The sequence below is a fragment of the Octopus bimaculoides genome, chromosome 30 (assembly GCF_001194135.2).
Source record: "Octopus bimaculoides isolate UCB-OBI-ISO-001 chromosome 30, ASM119413v2, whole genome shotgun sequence".
Taxonomy (NCBI): domain Eukaryota; kingdom Metazoa; phylum Mollusca; class Cephalopoda; order Octopoda; family Octopodidae; genus Octopus; species Octopus bimaculoides.
In genome coordinates this window covers 9,284,612-9,286,664 of record NC_069010.1, presented here as the reverse complement: position 1 = coordinate 9,286,664, position 2,053 = coordinate 9,284,612, and the positions used below count along the sequence as shown (strand labels likewise).

At 38.0% G+C, this 2,053-nt stretch overlaps 1 protein-coding gene across 4 annotated transcripts in view; it reads right to left on the bottom strand.

Moving 5' to 3' along the window:
• LOC106878902 (neurofibromin) overlaps nucleotides 1-2,053 on the bottom strand; it is an 80,729-nt gene that overhangs the window by 6,051 nt on the left and 72,625 nt on the right. Inside the window, exon 45 of one of the 4 annotated variants that reach the window (XM_052978167.1) lies at nucleotides 1,053-1,101. The exons of the other annotated variants lie outside the window; for them this stretch is intronic. Within the exon in view, the coding sequence (XP_052834127.1) occupies nucleotides 1,090-1,101 (12 nt within the window). The 3' untranslated portion in view covers nucleotides 1,053-1,089. The remainder of the gene's footprint in view (nucleotides 1-1,052; nucleotides 1,102-2,053) is intronic. 4 annotated transcript variants of the gene reach the window in all.

Sequence of the window (2,053 nt, the reverse complement as noted above, 5' to 3'; positions counted from 1 at the left end):
GGGGGGGGGGGGGAACGGAGAGAAAAAGGATAAGAAACAAGTGCAGAGATACGGGTGTACAGGTGTGTGCAACACAGCTTACACATGCACATACAAACATACATGCATATATATATATAAATGCCTGTATGTTTGTATGTATGTATGTGTATGTATGTATATGTACGTTTATGTATGTGTATGTGTGTGTGTGTGTGTATATATATATATACACACATATGACTACCTAAATAGGAATGTGTATGCATGCATGTACAGGTGTGTGTATGTGTGAATGCATGTAGGCATGTGTCAAGGTAAAAATGAATATGAATGACTGGAAGCATTGTATATATTTTTCTCACATGCAAGTGAGTCTCCATACATACATACATACATATATATATATATATATATATATATAGACACACACACATATATATATGTATGTATATATATATAGACACATATATAAACACACACACAAAATATATATGTATACATGTGTATGTTTATGTGTGAGTGTGTGTATGTGAGAACACAGATATATGTATGACTCGAAACTGCCATAAACTTAGCCATGCACTCCTACACCAGCAAAGGGCATTTTAACCCAAAATATCAGATTTTCAAATGTTTTAAGGGATGAATTTACTCTTTATAATTATTTAATATTTTCACAACTCAACTGCTGTGGCTTTCTCGACCATTCTTTCTATATGTGTACGTGTGTGTGTGTGTGTGGGTGTGTACATGCAAGTGCATACTTATATATATAATATTGAGGATGTGTATAAGTGAATGACAATATGTGTGTGTGTGCGTGCATGTGCAAGAGTGAATATATTCATATGTGAGTGCATATATGTGTGTGCACGTGCACGCACACAAGTGAATACACACACACACACACACACAAATATATGAGTGGCTGTAGTGTGTGCAAGTGCACATATACAACTTTATGTGAGGGTGTGTATGAATGTATGACAATATATATATGCGTGTGTGTGTGTGTGTTTGAGTGCTCAGTTAACCGTGACATATATATAGAGAGAGAGAGACTAACTTACTGCTAAACGTCTCCATCTCAGGCTTCTCAATTCACGCTCAAGTTTTCTCCTAAGAAAAAGAAAAACAAACGTAAGGCAGCAATATTTTGGCAGTACCCCCATCTCACAGTACCCTCGTCTCACAGTACCCCCCACCTCATACCACCATATCTCACAGCACCCCACCTTCACAGCATTCCCATCTCTCCGTACCCCATTCTCACAACATCAGCATCTCAAATTACCCACCTCTCTCTCAGCACCCCCTATTTGAAAATTCAGTAGGCTATGAGTCAATTCTCACACCTGACTCCCCCTTAACCACTAAAATCACCAGACTTGACTCTTGTGACTCATCAACCTTGACAATGTAAGTGTTAGTGAACCATATTGTGACTCACAAAACTACCACCTTTTCCCCTCGACCAGCACACACTCTCATCATGACTCCAACAACCAATTAAGTGACTCTCCAAACAACCACTAAATTCATGACATTCTTGATTAATTAACAACTCTAATGACATTACTAATTAGCAAGGGTCTTATTACTAACTTTAATAAAATGACACACAAGAAGTTGTTTGACATGACTCATTAGTGTTGTTAAGAACTAACGAGTCAGTGAAGAAGCCTCTACATGGAAAGTTAACCAGCTAGAAATAGCAGCCAAATCTCCATTAAATCACACCTCATGGTTTTGAAATTGGTTGGCTACACTGGGATGTAACGTTAGATACACCAAGGCAAGATGGTCAATGTTGGTATGTCTCTGATCACAGCTCTGCTAGATCAGAACTGACCTAGGGCTAAACAACAAGAGGACACATCCAATAATGTAGTTCAAGATACATTATGTCTGAATAAAAGACAGAATGGTCACAACTGGAATGTCTATGACCATAATTCTCCTGAAGCAAGACTAACCTGTGGTTAAACAACAAGGAAACATTACTAATTTGAATAAAAGACAGGATGGTCACAGTTGGCACGTCTTTGATCAAAGGTCTGCTGGAACCCCT